Genomic DNA, 18173 nt, shown 5'->3' with positions numbered 1-18173 from the left:
ACATTTTGAGTCACCCAACGTGCACGTCCCAGGTGAGGTGGAACAACTGCCAGCATGTTTTTTTCGTGGTCTATTTACTGCCACATTTTCTGAAACTGCTTTGTGGGTGACTTCAGTTTAGTGTTTCAGTGCCATCTGTTATTCCCGCAGCAGGCTGTGACGTGCCTACAGAGAGGACGTTAGATCAGCTGCGTTCAGGCAGGAGTTCCAGGGCTGGTGGCCGAGTTCAGCGTCATCAGCATCAGGAGGTCCTGCAGCCTGAGGTTGGGCTGCTCCCAACAGTGGCAGCAGTTGAAACTCTGCCATCCCAAAAAGTATCTGAATAATGAATTTTATCTCCTCCAATGCTAACATGCAAAAGTGATGCCCGCTTTTAGGGACTGAGAGAAATCAAGTCTGTTGCCGTTATTTTAGGTGTCTGAAGGTGCTCCTATTATATCAGCTTGGGTCCTTATTTTCAGGAAATATATTTGCAAGTCCCCTACTTTCATAAGGGGGTGCCTAAGATAAAATTTATTATAAACGTAGGAGTACTCCTCTTTGCCAATATTAAAAGATTGGAACTTCAAACCAAAGTATATGCCTTGAAAATACCTCAGTACATGAAGAATTTCTCAGTTTCTTCAAGAAAAAAAATACATTCAAATACAGAATTTATAAAAAAGAACTTTAATATAAGGCACTGTTGTCCAGAGTTAAATGAGGGCTAGGAGCCCCATGACGCCCTCTTGCTCTCCGACTCCTCAGACCCACCACAGGCAGAGGGCACAGACCCCACTCAGAAACAGTTTCACATGACAGTTCCTCAGTGACGACATTACATCCCAAAGCACTGACTGACGGGTTTCCTTAAACCAAAAATGACCACCTTAGACTAGTAACCGAAGAACCAATGAACACCCCCACAGAGAAAACCAGAAAACCATACAGCTGTTACAACCCTGACCGAGGTTTCTAAGGGTTGCCAAGTTGTAAAAGGCCCAAGAAACGCATTTATTCTTGTTCTCTATTAAGTCCTGTAACAAAAAGGGTTAAATCTCAAGTCAGTCCTTCCCAGACTCCGCTTAAGGAGAAGCTCAGAGCTACCTGCACAACGGTTCCAGGATCAAACTTCTGGTTGCCGCTAGATTCAGAAGCATTCCTCCGATTTCGCCTCAAGGGCAGTACAATGAATTCTTACTCGTTAAGTACATTTACACTGGAACCTGAGGAAAACTGGGTTCTTGACTTAATCAGAAGCCTGTGATTTGTTTTAAAAGAAACAGGCACCTTGCTTTTTAGTGCTAAAGACCTCATCTATTTTTCTGCAATCTTTTTTTGGATAACCATTCTGTGTAACACACCTAAAGACATTTTTCCAAGTTCTTACCAAAAATTCTTCTAAAGGAAAAAGTCACCCAGGAAAGTAAAACTTTGCTTTAAGTAGCTAAAGTTGTTTATATGTATCACAACAAACAACCCACTCAGGGTTTTAACAGTTAAAAATAAATCACAGTACAGCTGAACAACGAATGGGGTGGTTCTGAAGAGGTATTATTTGGACATTTTGGTCTCAGAAGGTGTTTCCCCAGTATCCAGTGTCTTCAACAACCGGAAAAGGCCAGCAGCTTCTCGTATCCTACTGAACTCGATACAGAACGCCTGCACTTCTATGAACAAGTCCTGCACGTTTATAATTTTGTTACGGATCAAGGACTGGAGAAAGACACACACAAGACGCACCAAACGATTCTGAAAAAGAAGAAAAATTTAGTGTGCCCATTTTCTTGGCAGGTTATTTATAAAATTTACTAAAGTTTCTATTACTTACCTGCATATATTTATCCTTAATTTGTTCACAAGTAGAGATGCAATTTGATATATAAAGGTGAATAAATTCAGGAGGTAGATCAACAGCTGTAGTCAGTCTGTTTCATAAAGTTAGAAAATTAGGGTGGTTCATTTTATTTGCTACCATTAAAAACACTGTTAACCATAGAATAAAAAGTGTCCTTTGGACATTTAGTGTAAACTTCTGATGATGACCAATTACCTTGTTTTAAATATACTTACGCAAATAACCCTAAGAACCACACCCCTTTGTTAATGAATGACACTAATTAAATGCATTGTAATTACTCATTAAGCAGTCAATTCTTTGAGCACCACGTCTCTGTTTTGGCTGAATCGTAATTCAGTTATTTCTTCCAAGCTCTAATAATCCTGGCAGTTATCTGTTCATTTACTAAACCCCAGTTACATAGGTGCTGTGCTACGCAGGGTGTGGGAAGGTGCAAGCTCAGTAACTAAACTACAACGTACAAGTAAATGCTAAAACGAGGCACTTGCAAAAAGAGGAACAGAATAATGTGAGTGAGAGGAGTTGGGAAAAGTCTTAAGAGGGCAAATGACTTAAACTGGCACCTAAGTAGAGGCGTAACTGATAGTAAAGCCTGGACCAGGGGCAGGCATGGAGCAGCGACCGGGGGGGAAGACCTGGGCGTGCCAGCCAAAGGCAGGGCGTGGTGGCGGGTCAGTTCAGAGTTGCAAAAGGCAAGGCTGGTATTTTTCGAAGGAGTCTATGGAATGTTTTAAAGAAAACTAAAAAGATGGGGTAGGAATTCCATGTTCATATAAAGGTATGCAGGCTCACAACAGTGAGAATTTCCAGAAGAATAAACTCTAAGTCCAGAGCTTGATCCCACGAGGCTCTGAGGAACGAGCGCTCCCAGGAAGCGCCGCCTAGGCTGCTGCGGTCACGGTGGTTCCGCTCTTACGGGTGACGCACTGTGATTGGTGGGGGCACAAAGAGCAGCTCTTGTCCTTGAAATGACTGATAGGAAGACGCAGATATTCTTGGACTAAGTGCCAGATGTCTGACAACTCCCACGAGAACGTGGGGAAGGGGAAGAAGTGAGCTCTCAGCCTGGTCAACCCAAAGGGCAGCCCTGCGAGAAGATCAAGTCCAGCCGCGCAGGGAAAGGCCTCGACCAGGAGGAGGCAGGGACGAAGCAGCACGTTTCCGCAGCAAGTTTCCACAGGCAATGCCTGTGCGCCGGTGCTAGGAAATTAAGCTGAAAACCTCATGCTTCCTTTCCCACCCCAAAAAGAACGCACTCTTCTACTTGGGATCACCTGGCTTCGGCCAGGCTTTCTTCACCAGTTGATAATACAACTTCAAGTAGGTTAAAAAGAAATAACCCCCAACTCAGAAACGGGCATTCAAAATATGTGCTAACTGAAGTTCAGTTGCCTGGCACTTGGGTGGATTTCCCCACGCAGAAAGACCATGTAGACAGAATTTAGCACCCAAAACACCACCACAGGAAAGGAGGCCAAGATAAGCCTAAATTGGGACCACCTCCGACAAACCTGGACATACACCACCCTGTATGTAAGCAGCGTCATAAAATAGTAGGCTCCCAAGCTAACCCCCCAAGCCTATTAAATCCATAGTTTACCTAAAACACATTTTTAAGGAAAATAGTATAGAATGTGAAGAAAGGATACATTCTATTCTTCTGACAGTCAATGACAAGAGTAAGGAGAGTCGGAGAACGGCAAGGACTTCTAGGATGACGTTCCCAGAATTCTCACAGCTCTAAAAACCCACACATCCCTATGATACAGTGTCAGGCACTAACCAAAAATAATGGAGCATCTGTATTTGTGTAGAGGTCAAGAATATGCAACTATGTAGAGAGAAATTTCATCAATTAATTATGCATCTACTAATGCTAAATATTTGAAGTCCGACCCTCTGGGTTCTTTCCTGTGGATGCTAAATTCACATGCAGTGAACACTATAGCTCAGATTATTTACTGGGTTTTCTCAGGCTAACATGATCAGAAAAAAACTGGTTGCTGGGTTTTCCCTCCTGGCCATGTACTAAGGATCTGTATACCTACATTGGATCAAGTGTAGGAACTCACCGATTTACAACTTCCATGGAATGTAAGGACATATCCATGTTGACCAGGACCGAAAAATACTCAGTGATCTGGCTCGACTGCATTAACTTCAGCAGCATTTCTATGGCGACTAGAGGGTTGTTTTCCACGAGGTCAGGAAGTTTGGCTGGAGTGAGGCCAATATGATAAACAAGTTTGGGGTCTTTTTCCAACTCACCAAGGAGCTAAATACAATCAAATTTTTTAAAAAGAGAAAGAGGTTCTTGAGTCAAAGTAGGCATTCTCTTTCCTGCATATAAAAATATGTATTTTATACAAAAAGCTATAAAATGACCTGCATTAATTTCTTACCTGAAACCCATAATCATGATGACTTGATATTTTTCAATTTACATTTGAAGTATAGAAATATAAACACCTTTATTATTGTCATTATTGTTATTATAATCCTCACCCGAGGATGTGTTTTATTGATTTTTAGGGAGAAGGGAGAGACAGAAACATCTATCAGTTGCCTCCTGTACACGCCCTGACTGGGTTTGAACCAGCAACCTAGGTATGTGCCCTGACTGGGAATTGAACTTGAAACCTTTTTGGTATACAGGATGGTGTGCCAACCAAGTCACCCAGCCAGGGCAATATAATTAAGACAGTTTATAAATATGCCAGTGATTCCTCCTGGGCATTAAACCAGTTGAATAAAATACTGTCTGGATTGTAACAACATCGTCTGTGGATTTCTTTTTCTGTCATCTGTTATAACAAAAAATAATTGTAATTACCAACCAGTTCTCCCCAAAATCCCAGACCATAGAGAATTCAGGAGCATCCAAAACAACAGTGCAGCCCAGCTCCAGGTAGGAAAAGAAATCTCTGAGAGGGAGCAGGCTGGGAAGAGGGAGATCTGTCCTGCAGCTCCTCCATTTGCAGTGTTCATGGTTCCAACATATTCACACTTTGTAATTCAAATAGGTATCCTCAAAAAGTTTTTTTCTACCAAATACTACTTTTTCTTTAAAACTTTCTATGTTCTGTCTCCTATCTATTTGTATGTACCACAGTGGTGGTGGTTCAGAATGGCCTAGTAAGGAAAGTGAACTACAGACAGCTGCTTGCTTGACTGTGAAAACAATGATTTTGGTGGTAAACTGCACGAGATGCCAGCATCTCCTGATAAGTTCTAACCTGAAAGTATGCCAGCTCAACCAGCTCCCAACCAGAAACCACACAGGGTGTCCTTGCCTTTCCCCCAAGTGGAATCTTCTGGTTGGGCAGCAGGGCTATTATGACTCGCAAATCTACCACTCACCAGCTGTGTGATGGGGCTAGTTCACCTTACCTGAGCTTTTTCCTCCATAAAAGGTTAATAAACCTGCTTATCCTCAGAACTACTGTCCAGCTTCAACATAACAGTGCATGTCGTGTCTAGCTGGTATGCAGCAGGAGCTAAGTGCCAAAAACGTGAGACCCATCCTGTCCCTCCTCTCCCAGAGTCGAACTGATCCCAAACATGCCCAGGTACAGTTCAGTCATCAGGCCTCCTGCCCCATCACGGGGAGGGGCAGAACAGCATCGGAGATCCGAAAACCGCTCTGCTGCTGGCTCCTGTTAACAGTATCACTGTCTGGGTCATTTATCCTGTTGCGGAGAAATGCACACTCGCTGGGTTAAAGACAGGGTTACCTGCGTCTGCTGGGGCGAAGACAAGGGGCTTTTGAAGGCCTTCGCCATTATCCGCTTGATCTCCACGCCCGTGCTGTTCTTCACGCACATCGACTTATCCCACTGGACCGCGTGCTCAGGCTCGGTGGGGTTCAGCCACGCCAGCTCGTCCTCACAGATGTGCAGTGGAGGTGGGGGACGAATAAACTCGGGCCGAAAATGGCCTGTAAGCGAGAGCAGGAGCATGACTGCTTCTAGAAGCGCACCAACACCCGCACCGCTGTACGCGCCGCACGTTTCACTTAATGAGTCACTAGCGCCCTTTTAACAAGGACGACAGGATAAAACGGAGGCTTCAAAACCAGAGCAGAGGTGATACAGAAAGTCAGGGTTTTATTCACAATACAAAGAAGAAAATGAGACATTATTACGCCAGGGACCAAACCTACATGTGTTTGGAGAAGAGGCAAACGCAGTTCCACGACCTGGCGACTCCGTTCAAGCATGATTGCCACTCCATAGCAAAGGGCACAACCTACTCGATTAGTGAGAGTCTCTTGATGAGAAAAATGAAACACTACTTGATCTCACTCATCCTGTTCTGTTACCACTGTTTTACCCAGAGACCACTATGATTAGCACTAGTCCTTCCTCCGCATCTACAACCTTGAATTGGCTAATTACGTGGAGGTGAAATGCCAGGCGGAAAAGAAGGGCTGACTTGACATTTTCAAATAAACCCAAAGACATCCATAAATTCACAAATCCATATTTTAATAGAACAGTAAAAGCACAACGGGCAAAGTGAGAACACAACTATTTCATAAAACAAGGCTGGTCTCCAAAGTTAGCCACCCACTAAATTGATGCTTGCTGGGACTTCTGCCAAACATAGTGCACACCTCTGGTTTCCACTCAGGACTGAGATGGCTTGTTCCTATCATGGATCCCAGCCCCTGCCAAATCTGAGGTTATACTCTAGCTTACTGAAAATGCCTGCTTTCTGGCTGAGAATTAATACCTTAACTTTACACGATCTCTTCCCTTACATCACCAGAACCAGCACCTGAATCTCTCTTCAGACCATTTACAAAAGAACCAAAGTGTTTAACACTTCATGAGAAGCACAACACTCAATCGAGTTCCCATGAGGCAGGGATGCTTCGTGCTTCCTAACTGTCTGGCAGACCTGCCTTCACATACCTTTCTGTGCCTGAGCGAGTATTACATGAAACCAGTATGTGCATGACCTTCTGGCACACTTGTGACCAGCTGAGACTTCAATATTAGGCCCATTTATGCCAAAGATTTACTGTAAATAGCACAGAGTCAGTGTGAGTTTTAAATTCAAGGGGACTATGACCTGGAGACCACAGTCTTACCCCAAGCAGAAAGCAGGCCCGTCATTAAAGCCATATAGAACCTGATAAAACCAAAAGGTGCAGTTATAATACTTTAAGTTCAATAGGTGTTTTGTTTGACTTAAGTAAAGTAAGAGCTATAAGATCAGTAAAACTTTACAATGGAGAAAGTAATGACAGTGATAAGATTAATAAAGAGACATAAAACATAAAAAGCTACAAAAAGAGACTCATTTCAGTAAAATCAGAGAATTTACATCTTCAGATATGCTGGTGACAGATATGTAATAAAAATTTTGGTGTGTAATTTTATTAAAGGAGGTAACTTTTACCAAGCATCTCCATGAAGTTCTAGACACTATACGAATAAGTTTTTAATTAAATTCTAGTTTAAGTGGCAACAAAAATAATGTTTCAGAAACCATCTCAGAATGCTGATAAAGTAAAACTAAGACCATAAAATATATACTTACTTTCAATAGGTGGCTTTGGTCCACTGACTAAAGCTTCTGTGATCTGAGAGGCAACTGAGCTGTCAAATCCAGAATTGGAAGAATCTGGGTCCGGGTCACTGAGGATACTCGGGAAGCTAGCCTTACTTTGGGTTGGCAATTCAGACTGGCGTTCTGAAAAGGGTAAAATAGGAGACATTTAAAACTGGGGGCACCACACGGGAGTGAAAGACAAGCTAGTAACTGGGAAAAGCTACCTGCAACACATAAGCAAAGGGCCAGATTCAGAGTACGTGTGTATTTTTTTCAAAAGTCCTACAAATCAATTTTTAAAAATAGGGGGGGAAATGGGCTAATGACTTCAACAAGCACTTTATTCTTAAAACACAAAAGGCTTGGCTCTGGCCAGTGTTGGAGCATGGTCCGGTATACCAAAAGATCACGGGCACAATTCCCAGTCAGGACACATACCTAGGTTGCAGGTTCAAACCCTGGCTGGGGAGCATTCGGGAGGCAACCAATTAATGTTTCTCTCTCTCCCCTTGTCACTTCCTCTCTCTCTCTCAAATCAATAAAAACATATCCTCAGATGAAGATTAGAAATAATTTAAAAAGCCCGGCCGGGCGTGGCACAGCGGCTGAGCATCGACCTAGGATCCAGGCCATCGGGGTTCGATTCCCGGTCAGGGCACATGCCCGGGTTGCGGGCTTGGTCAATGACTCTCTCATCATTGATGTTTCTATCTCTCTCTCTCTCCCCCTCTCCTTTCCTCTCTCTGAAATCAATAAAGATATATTAAAAAAAAAAAAAAAAAAAGTTAAAAAAAAAAGAAAGAAAAATAATAAAAAACAAAAATCATAAAGCCTGAATGGCCAAAAACATCTTAAAAAAATGTTCAATCCCATTAGGAACCAGGAAGAAATCAGTCAATACACAAGGTATAATTATTCATCCGCCAGACTGGCAAAAATTAACAAACCTGACACGATCAAATGCAGAGGCAGCTGTCAGGTGACTCGCACACTAATAGGGTTGAAAAACGGCACGGCAACTGGAAAACAATCTGCCATCACTTGATAAAGTTTCACATGTGCTTATCTTTCCCTTTAGAAGACACTTTTTCACATGTACACCAGAATATATAAAAATGTTCATAGCAACACTATGTCCATCAACACCAGAGCAGATAAAGAACTTGGTATTCCACTATATGGAATATATACTTACAACTCAGTATCAAAAACCAATCCAATTAAAAAATGGGTGCCCTGGCCTGCGTGGCTCAGTGGTAAGAGCGTCGGCCTGGGCGCCAAAGGGTTCGGGTTTGATTCCCAGTCAAGGACACATACCTCGGTTGTAGGTTCAATCCCCGTGGGAGAAGCAACCAATTGATGTGTCTTTCTCACATCAATGTTTCTCTTTTTTTGTTTCTTCCTCTCTTGCTCTTTCTCCCCACCCCACCTCCTTCCTCTCCACTCTCTAAAAATCAATGGAAAAAATACCCTCCAGTGAGGATTAACAGAAAAAAAAAATGGGCAAAAGGTCTGAATATACATTTTTCCAAAGAAGGCATACAGACGGCCATGTAAAGATGCTCAACATCATTACTCATCAGGGAAATACAAATCAAAACCACAATGAGATATCCCCTCACACCTGTCAGAATGGCTATTATCAAAAGGACAAAGCCTGGTCAGGTAGCTCGGTTAGAGCGTCGTCCCAATACACCAAAGTTGCAGGTTCGCTCCCCTGTTAGGGCACATACAGAAAGCAACCAATGATGTATACATAAGTGAAACAACCAACCAATGTTTCTCTCTCTCTCTCTCTCAAAAAAAATAATAGTTTTTAAAAAAAAGACAAGATGATAAATGCTGGCAAGGAACCTTTGTGCACTGTTCGTGGGAATGTAAACTGGTGCAGCTACTGCAGAAAATAGTATAGAGCTTCCTCAAAAAATTAAAAATATAACTACCATATAACCCAGCAATTCCATTTCTGGGTCTTTATCCAAAAACCAAAACACTGATTCAAAAAGATATATGCACCCCTGTGGTACTTACAGTAGCCAAGATATGGAAGCAGCCTAAGTGTCCATCAATGGATGAATGGGTTAAGAAAAGGTGATACACACACACATACACACCACCTTTGGTCCATGGGTCCCATTGTGAGATCTGAATTTCAGGCCTCTGTGAAGATGATCTGTGTAGCTAATTCCAGATAAGATAGGTGGCCTTGCTTTTTTTTTTTCTGCACTTGTGACATGAATGGCTTATGACATCTTCAATTTGGGTAGGGGTCAGTGAGCAGCAATCTTCATCATTCTGCCAAGCTTCTCAGTCCTAACTCTAGTCATATATTCCTTTCTGAGCTTGACATACTTTAAAACTTTATCACAGGCTGACTCAAGTCACCACAAGTTTATAGGTCAGATTTGATTCTCATGTGACTGAATGCAAAGCTAGAATCCTCAAGATACATATCGCTTCTCAAAGTAAGGTGACTGAAATTGTCTATCATCTCTGTATGATGAAAATAATAATTTTATTTCTGCTAATAGAGTGTATCTGGCACTAGTGGCTAATAAGTACTTCTGTGTTCCTTCAGTCTTAAAAGTCAAAAGATTTCTTGGGGTTTCAGAAAATAACCATTGTTATATTGTTAATACCCAGTAGTTAAAAAGTGAAGTTCAGGGCAACCCTTTTCGGGACCCCTCTCACACGCCGAGAGCTTTGCTTTCTTTCTTTCCACAATAAACCCTGGTACTAAAAAAAAAGAAAGTGAGGTTCAGATGCTGCAAGGAAAAAGTAGTTTACCGAAAGATGTCACCTTATATAAGCAGCCAAATGCCACAGGTGCCTTCAGTCTCAGAATGGGCACTGTCAAAATTAATACTGTGGCTTATTCAATGACAAAGTCAAGGGTTCATAAATCTGGCTACATATTAGAATTTCCCTAATGAATCACTCTCAAGCATTAAGATCCAAGCCATCTGTATTTTTGCTTAGAGCGGAAAAGCAAAAGGTGCCTCTTCTCTTTCACTCCTCAGAGAGACTCTCTCTGACTATCCAGTTCAAGAAGGTCCCCCTATTTTCTATCACAACACACTTCTGTTTCAAGAGCACCCATGCATTTGCTTATGTGTGTAACACACAAGGTGCCAAACACTTTTGAAACAGAAGAACCAAGTGGAGGGCTCACACTTCCTAGTCTCAAAACTGATTACAAAGCATCCATAAGCAAAAGGGTGGCACTGGAATAAAGACAGACATATGAACCTGATGCAGAACAAAGGTGCCAGAAATAAACCCTCCACAAATGGTCGAAGGATCTTCAGCAACGGTGCCCAGAGAACACTGTTCTGGCCATTCAGCATCCCGAGATGCCATCTGCATTTTATGACGGGTTTTCTATTTCTGCAAAACATACCTTTGGAATTTTTATAGGAATTGCATTGAATATGAGATCTCACTTTGAGCAGGACTGACACGAGGAATATTTTTTTAACAGACTAAATTTTATCCAGTGTTCTCCTTAAACTGGAAAAGCAATCCAATCAAGTGAAGACTCAAAATGAACATACATGCCACACTAGCAAGGATCTTATACTGAAGCTATGCTCTTAGAAAATACTAACCTTTTAGCACAGCTACAGAACTGCATCTTAAGTGCAGTACCTTAAGAAAAAGGCCTAACACTACCTACCACACAAGAATGCCCAAACCACCAATTCCCTCCTTACCAGCCAAGGCTAGCTGAAGCCCACTAATGTCCACAGACTGGCCCATGTTTCCAACGTCCATCAGTGCAATCTGTCGAGGTGTCTTTTTGAAGAGTTCCCTTGGGGGTGCCAGCATTAGCTGGGAAAGAAAAAACTTTTCCGGTGGAGTTATAGGAGGTAAAAATCCTGTAAACAAAGATGTATAACAATTTCTCCAGTGGTTATTTTAAAAAATTAACACAAATCTGGTAAAATTAGCATTTGCTACTTGCCAACTCAACTTACATATTTTTAAAGACAAAATTATTTTAAGTTTCAGTTACCCAAATACATACATTTATGAAAATGTAATTAAATGTCATTTGAAATTCTATGAGTTGTAGCAATATCAATGAAACTTAAGATTTTTGTAATTATTTAGAATTTTTTTTTTAACATGCCTCAATTCCTGCAAAGGCTAAAGCCTACTTATGTGAGTAAAAACAAATTAAAAGCTACAGCATTCAGAAATGCTCTTCTTCTCTGCTGTTACCAGCAACTGTGTAGAGGTTAGAGAGACAAGGAAGCAGTCCCTAGCAATGCAAATACACTCCACCTACCTGCTTCACAATACACAGTGCAGCTAAAACTCCCGTGCTGAACGTTGCTTCCCTGTTGTCCCATGTTCAACTGCACACCAAGCCGCATCCATCCTACCAGAGCAATGCTGCCGGACTCCATGCCCACACCACCAACCCTTCCTCTTGCCTGAACCACACACAGCACAGCCTTCCTGGTTTCCCAAGCTCCCAGTGTTGGCTCCTGCTACATCCACCACCCACAGTCCGCACTCCCACTTACCATTTAGTTACATTTCTAGGAACAAACTTGCTCACGTTACTTAACCTGTTTACACAGAATTAAACCCAAACTTCAGCACCATTATAAAACCCTCCACAATCTGCTCCTACCCACTTTCCTAATCTCATCTCTTGAATCCCCCTTCAATCCACATACACTCCAGCTGGACAAAAATCTCTCAGCTTCTCTGGCTCCAGACTTCAAAACATCCAATGCACCAAGTTCTTAAGACCTGGCAGGGCCACACCTTTTCCTCCCCACCACCATCTCTAATCAATACCCAGCAAAGACAGCAGTCTGAGAATCTCATTCCACACAGGTAGCTGCTGCTCTGTGCCACCGAGCATTCTGTACATACCATCTAGTACAGCCGTTACCACACTGTTTACATTTTCCCAACCAGCCTACTCCTTTCTTGAGTGAAGGGAAGCCTTCTATATTTACTTCCAGGTACATTCTCAACCCTGACTCTGCATCACAATCATCTGAAAAACTTGAAAACATATACCTATTAGGTGCTCACCTAGGTGTACAATAGCGTATGCCTTGGCACTGATATTCCCTGTTGTGCATTAAAGCACCATCCTTACCTAATCTAAAAAAATACTGATAATGGGTAATGCTTATCAAAGATACTTTTATTCCTCATCATAACTCTACCAGCTGGGAATTATCTGCATTTTAAAAAGTGAAAAAACAGGCACAGAGAGAAAAAATAACCAATGCAAAGATTCCTTCCCTGGCAAATCTGTGTTTACAATGAAATGTACAGTGTAGATTTGAGTTGAGACTCGTGGCATTCGATGACAGCGTATAAATCATGGTTCCTGTCTCACCTGTCTGAAGCGCCTTGCGACACCACCCCACCCTGCCCCATCCTCTAAGGGCGCCCTGGGGTGGGGGTCTGCGCTGCACCCGCTCGGGCATTCTCAAACTTGCTGGAAGCCAGCCAGCGCCGTGCCCAGGGGCTCGGCCCCACAATGGCCTCCTACAGGAGGGCAGCGCGAAGAGGCCGGCGCCCAGGGGAGCCCCCCAGCTGTGCCAAGTCTCCCCGGGGTTACCTCAACCCTCGGCCTGGACCCCGGCAGGAGCGGCCCGCTGGCGGCGGGACCGCCTCTCCGAGCTCAGCCCGCGAGCCCGCGCTCCCGCCTCCAACCCCCGCTCCGCCCGCGCCGCCCTAGGGCCTCAGGGGCGCTCGCCCTCCGCGCCCCTCGGCGGGGGCCCCGCGGCCCCGGCCCCCGGCTCCCGCACAGCCGTCGCACACGCGAGGTGCGGCCGGACATGTCGTACAACGTCCAGCAGCCACGCGCTTTGGGACCTGGGCCGTGGGCCGGGGACCCCTCGGTCCTCCGCTCCCCCCACTGTCCAGGGCCCTGACCGCCCAGCGCAGGCCGCCAGGTTTTAAACGCTCCCCGACGCGTTTCCGCCCGACGGCTCCGGGTTCCTACAATGGCCTGTTTTCCCGCCTGAGACTGAAAACGTGCCGCGAGATGCGCCTCGCAGCCTCAGACGCTGAGGAAACCCCGCGCCGGCCCCGCATGGCCCGCACCCGGCGCTGCCCCGCCGCGGGCGTCACCCCACCTCCGCCCGCGGCGGCCGCGGGCCCCACCGAGCTACCTGAGAGCGGCGGGCGGTCGGGCTCCTGGCCGCCGCGGGCGGGCGGCGCGGGGTTGAGCAGGTGCGCGAAGCCGGCGGCGAAGGGGTTGGCGGCCAGCGGCTCGGTGCGGTACATCTCCCAGAGCAGGTAGAGCGCCGTGAGCCGCTGCGCCGCGCTGGGCAGCAGGTCCGGCTGCTGCAGCAGCATGACCAGCACCGAGCCCAGGCGGAAGTGGTCGGCCTTGCTGAAGTAGTGGTGGAAGGCGGTGGACAGGCCCTCGAAGGTGCTGCCGCCGCCCGCCTCCTCCGAGATGATGCTCAGCAGGCTCGAGAGCTCCTTCGGCGTCAGGCTCATCCTGCCCGCGGGGCCCGCGGGGCCCCCGGGGCCTCCGCTCCCCGGCCCGGGGCCGCCCGCTGCGCCTCTGCCGCCGCCGCCGGAGCCCCCCGGGCCGTCCCTGGACGCCGACGCCGCAGCCTCCCGAGCCGCTCTCTGCTCCGCCGCGGTGAACAGCCGGCCCGACGCCGCGCCCGCGCCGCCGCCGCCGCCGCCGCCGCCGCCGCCGCCGCCGCCGCCGCCGCCGCCGCCGGGCATCAACCTCGCTCGGCTGCACTGCCTCCCGGCGGGTGTGGCCTCGGCGCCGCTCGCTCCGACCCCGACCGTAAAGCGTGCGGTCCCACGACAGCGTCGCAAACCAAACGCGTCGGGGAAGCCAAACCGCCGCGGAGAAGGGCGGCGCCGCGCAGAAGCGAGGCTGGCGGAGCGGGCGGCGGAGGACCCGGATCCGCGGTGGGCGGGGAAAGGGGCCGGAAGTGGGGCGGGCCGGGCGTCTGGCTTCCCGCCGGAAGGGGCGGGGCCTGCGCCCGTGGACATCAGGGGCCAGCGCCCAATAAGTGTTGCCGAGGAGAGAAGCTTTCGGGCCTGTGGAGCATTTTTTACAGTGTTTTTATCGCCTTTAGGGAGAGACGCGTCCATTGGCTGCCCCGCCCGCGTGCGGGGACCTCCTGAGCCGCCGAGCGGGACGCGCCCGACCTGGGCCCCAGCGCCACCTTGCGGCGCTCGAGCCGCGCGCGACGAGCCCCCCGCACCCGTCGGCTCGCTGGGCCGCGCGCGGCCGGAAGGACAGGTGCCGCCGGTCCCGCCCCTGTCCCCCGGGGGAGGCGGGGCGCGCGGCCGGAAGGACAGGTGCCCCGGTTCCCGCCCCTGTCCCCCGGGGGAGGCGGGGCGCGCGGCCGGAAGGACCGGTGCCGCCGGTCCCGTCCCTGTCCCCCGGGGAGGAGGGGTCGGCGGGGCCGGAAGGACAGGTGCCGTCGGTTCCGTCCCTGTCCGCCGGGGTCGGCGGGGCTCGCGGGCGCGCGGCCGGAAGGACAGGGGCCCCGGTTCCCGTCCCTGTCCCCGGGGGCGGCGGGGGCGGCGGGCGCGCGGCCGTGCCCCTCGGGGGCTGCCCCGCCGTCGCCGCCGCGTGGGGGCGCGCGGTCCCGCGTGCCGGGGAGATGCGGCGCGTGTCCCGTTCAGGGGACGGAGACCTGGCCGAAGTGGCGGCGAGCTCCGTGCCCACGGGCGCCGCGGGAAGGGCGCCGACCTCTCAGCCCGGGAGCGGGCTCGCGAGCCCCGGACGGGAACGTGGACGGTCTCCTGGTTTTCCTTATGTTTGGAAAACGGAAATACTTAAAAGTGAGCGGTGTTTTGAACAAAGTCTTAAAAGGAAGACTCTTCCGTTCATTCAGTCCCGTAACCATTTTTTGTTTATCCTGATTATTTGCCAGTATTTCTATTAACTCAGTTATTAGGGTTCTGCAAATCTTCATCTAGGGTCCGTTCCGGGGACCTTTCTAGAAATGTCACATTGGCAGATGCGTTAGTGTAAGACAATGTCTATAAATGACATGGTTACGGATCCGATGCTAACGCAGCTAATGAAAAACCTTTGCTTTTCTGTAAGATGTAACATTCCAAGGTAACAATTTCTTGGTAAATAATTATTATGAAGTGACATAAGACAATATAAAGCTCACATTTTTAGATTTAATACACAATTCCAATACATAAAGAACAGTTAATATGTAAGATTTTAAAAGTTGCACGTGGCTTATCGGAAGTGCGCTGAGCCTGGGACCCTCCGGTGCGTGGAGGTCACCGGGGCGCCGCTCGCTTGTCCTGTGCCATGGACAGGACACCTGCCAGCCCCAGCGCTGGGTTAACCTGGCTCTGAATCTGCAGGCTCCTCCCCAGGGCCGGCTGAAATCTCTAGAACACCCATTTCAATAAAATAAACGTATACAAGTAGAACATAGTTATCTTTTGGCAAAGCTTTTCATGTAATTTCAAGCATATCATAATAATTATTAGTTTAAAATTTCTCTTATAGGGAAAGAAAACAAAGCCTTGAGGTACTGCGGGGCCCGTTGGAGCAACCCAAAGCCATTTCTCAGTTAAAAAGTCTCTCAAAACTCAAACTTTGGGAAGGTCGTCAAATATATTTAACCAAAAGATCAAGACAAACTTTTTGTAAACCTGGGTAAAACAAATACATTGTTGGTAATAATTCTAAAAGCTGTCAATTCAACTTAAATTGGTTTTAATATCAAATATTTTGTCTATACCACAGGACCCTGCTTAATCTATGTAAGTATTTAATCTCTTTAGGCCAATAAAGTATTATAACCTAGTTATGCCATCTGGAAGCAAAAAACACACCACATATAACACACAGATGAACACATATTATTACGTAAAGACCATACCCATAAAGACCACACACATAATCCAAATTACAAATTTTTGTAAAGAAGACAAAAGATTTCTCACTTTTGACAGCTTTCAAGGAGACTGGAAGGGGGGGGGGGGGCCTAATTCGCCTGCAGGAAGAGCTGTGGAGACTCAGTCAAAGCTTTGAGGGCTGTGAATGGTCCGTGGAAACAAAGTCTCAGCGCCAGTCTAAGGAATTGAGCCACAGGAGAGAGCCTGGGCAGAACTGCTTTGACTGGGGTTTTTCTTTACAAACTTAAAACTCTCGCTAACTTTTACAGCCTTCACACCCTTCTTACCCAGTCAGAATAACCATCTTTAGAATAGCTCACTTTCAGTCCTTGTCTTTCAAAAAAGTATCTCTATACCTTATACCTTCTATTATCAAAGCTATACAATTTGTTTTATTTATTTAATCTCCCTTTTTTAATAATCTTAACCCGAAGATATGTTTTTTCTAATATTTTTAGAGAAAGGAAGGGAGAAAGGTAGAGAAACATCAATCGGTTGCCTCCCATACACACCCCGACTGGGGATCAAACCCACAACCTAGGTACATGCCCTGACCTGGAATCAAACCCACAACCTTTTGGTGCACAGGATGGTGCTCCAACCAACTGAGCCACCTGGCCAGGGCACGATTTCTTTTTAACTTAATTAAAATTTCTAACTTAGAAACTTCCAATTTCCAGTGATAACCAAAAAAGTAAGCAACCAGTATTCCTTAAATTGACCTTTTAAAAAATATTTTTATTGATTTTTAGAGAAAAACATCAATGTGAGAGCAGAACATTGATCAGCTGCCTCCTGCATGCCCCCCACCAGGGATCAAACCCACAACCCAGGCATGTGCCCTGACCAGAAATCGAACCAGCAACTTTTCTATGCACAGAATGATGCCCAAACAACTGAGTCACACCAGCCAGGGCCCTAGATTGACTTGTGAACACATTTTATTACTTTTAGAAGCATAGATTCCTCTGCTGGGAAACACACACTTTCAGGAAACACACCAGCAGCAAAGCACAAGGCATTCATCAACAGCTTCGCCTTTCTGCTCAATAAAAGGCAAACGTAGGCAAACCTGAGACTTATCTAGCAATGTTTCAGTGTTCAGTATTGAATATCTAGATTTTCAATAACTTTAATCAAAATTTACTAATTTTTAGAAAGGAATAGGGGAAATAAGTTCATTTGCTCAGATATGGCTGTTTTTTTAACCCTTTTGCTAAGGTTTACCTCCCAAAACTTTGCATTTTTTTTTTTTTAGAATCTTTTTTTTTAATATATCTTTATTGATTTTAGAGAGAGGAGAGGAGAGGGAGAGAGAGATAGAAACATCAATGATGAGAGAGCCATTGATCGGCTGCAGCCCACAACCGGGGCATGTGCCCCCACCGGGAATCGAACCCTGCTCGCCTGGATCCTAGGTCGACGCTCAACCGCTGAGCCACGCCTGGCCGGGCCCAAAACTTTGCATATTAAAAGATGGCCCGGGATTCTTAGGGTACATTCCTAGGAGTGGGATCACTGGGTCAAATGGCAGCTCCATTTTTAATTTTTTGAGGACCCTCCACACTGTTTTCCACAGTGGCTGCCCCAGTCTGCATTCCCACCAGCAGTGCACCAGGCTCCCCTTCCCCACACCCTTTGCCAGCACAAGTCGTTTGTTGATTTGTTGATGGAGCCATTCTGACAGGTGTGAGGTGACACCTCATTGTGGGTTTAATTTGCATCTCTGATGATCAGCGATATTGAGCATTTTCTCATATCTCTTGGCATCTGTGTGTCCTCCTTGGAGAAGTGTCTATTCAAGTCCTTTGCCCATTTCTTAATTGGGTTGTTTGTCTTGCTGGTGCTGAGTGCTATGAGTTCTTTGTACACTTTGGAAATTAGCCCC

General features: G+C 46.5%; 1 protein-coding gene across 1 annotated transcript; it reads right to left on the bottom strand.

The window, feature by feature from the left end:
- Positions 1 to 653: 653 nt before the first annotated feature.
- On the bottom strand, positions 654 to 14119 carry CNOT11 (CCR4-NOT transcription complex subunit 11). Its single transcript, XM_087823797.1, has 7 exons — positions 13549 to 14119; positions 11113 to 11277; positions 7388 to 7540; positions 5575 to 5777; positions 3913 to 4115; positions 1811 to 1907; positions 654 to 1731 (listed from the first exon to the last, which is right to left on the bottom strand). The coding sequence occupies exons 1-7, from the start codon at positions 14117 to 14119 to the stop codon at positions 1534 to 1536; spliced, it is 1590 nt and encodes a 529-aa protein (XP_087679923.1). The 3' UTR covers positions 654 to 1533.
- Positions 14120 to 18173: the final 4054 nt, after the last annotated feature.

The sequence above is a fragment of the Miniopterus natalensis genome, chromosome 13 (assembly GCF_054644295.1).
Source record: "Miniopterus natalensis isolate mMinNat1 chromosome 13, mMinNat1.hap1, whole genome shotgun sequence".
NCBI lineage: Eukaryota > Metazoa > Chordata > Mammalia > Chiroptera > Miniopteridae > Miniopterus > Miniopterus natalensis.
This window is presented reverse-complemented; position numbering and strand designations above follow the sequence as displayed.